Raw genomic sequence first — 892 nt, 5'->3', positions numbered from 1 at the left:
AGAGGGAAAGTGAGAAATTATCCCCAAAAGGCATGGCCATCTGGCAATCCCCTATCCTCTCTTCTCTTTCTGGGATGCTGGGAATGCATGCACACATGTCCAGGTGTGATTTTTCAAGCCACCAGTTCCAGGACTCAAAGATCAGTTGGAAAGAAAAAAAGAAGCGGTGGGTCATGTGGGAGACCAGTGACATAAGGGCTAAACCATCTGCTTGTCCCCTGATTTTTTCTATATTGGGTTTCTTATAGCAAATTATAATTGAGCTTTGCTTTTTAAAAAAATCCAGCCTATTTCTGCCTTTTAAGTGGAGAGCTTAAGCCATCTACACTTAAGGTGATTATTAATATAGTTAGCTTGAAATCTACTATCTTGCTATTTGTTTTCTTTGTCCCTTTCACTCTTGTTTTCTTTCTTCTTTCTATTGAATCCACTTTATCTCCTTCATTGATTTATAAGCTTTAACTTTTTGTTTTGTATGTATTTTTAGCAGTTGCTTATGATTTATAGTATACATCTTTAACTTGTCTCTTTCTATTGTACTTTCCAGATAATCTATTACCTCATGTAGGTACGAGAATCTTAGAACAGTATTCTTCCATTTCCAGCCTCCCGGCCTTTGTGTTATTATTGTCATACATTTTTATTTCTACATGTGATAGCAACTCCAAAAAATAATTGTTATCATTTTTGCTTTCATTTGTCAATCTTTTAAAGATATTTAAAAACTAAGACAAGAGACCCTTTATAGTTCCCTACATATTTCCCATTTCTAGTTTTTTTTTTTTTTTTTTTTTTTTTTTTTTGAGAGATTTTTGCTATAGAGCACGTGCACTTGCCAGAGAGACAGAAACAGACAGAAAGTAAGAAATCACCATCCCTCCGCCCAGGGGGG

General features: G+C 35.3%; 1 protein-coding gene across 1 annotated transcript in view; it reads right to left on the bottom strand.

Moving 5' to 3' along the window:
* The window catches only part of LOC102498442 (vomeronasal type-2 receptor 116-like), a gene marked incomplete at its 5' end in the record, with an annotated part of 24,433 nt that extends 24,061 nt beyond the window's left edge, over positions 1-372 (bottom strand). The window contains 1 exon segment of the mRNA XM_027766246.1: positions 329-372. Within this exon segment, the coding sequence (XP_027622047.1) occupies positions 329-372 (44 nt within the window).
* Positions 373-892: the final 520 nt, after the last annotated feature.

The sequence above is a fragment of the Tupaia chinensis genome, unplaced genomic scaffold, assembly GCF_000334495.1.
Source record: "Tupaia chinensis unplaced genomic scaffold, TupChi_1.0 Scaffold141791_1, whole genome shotgun sequence".
NCBI classification, from domain to species: Eukaryota; Metazoa; Chordata; class Mammalia; order Scandentia; family Tupaiidae; genus Tupaia; species Tupaia belangeri.
This window is presented reverse-complemented; position numbering and strand designations above follow the sequence as displayed.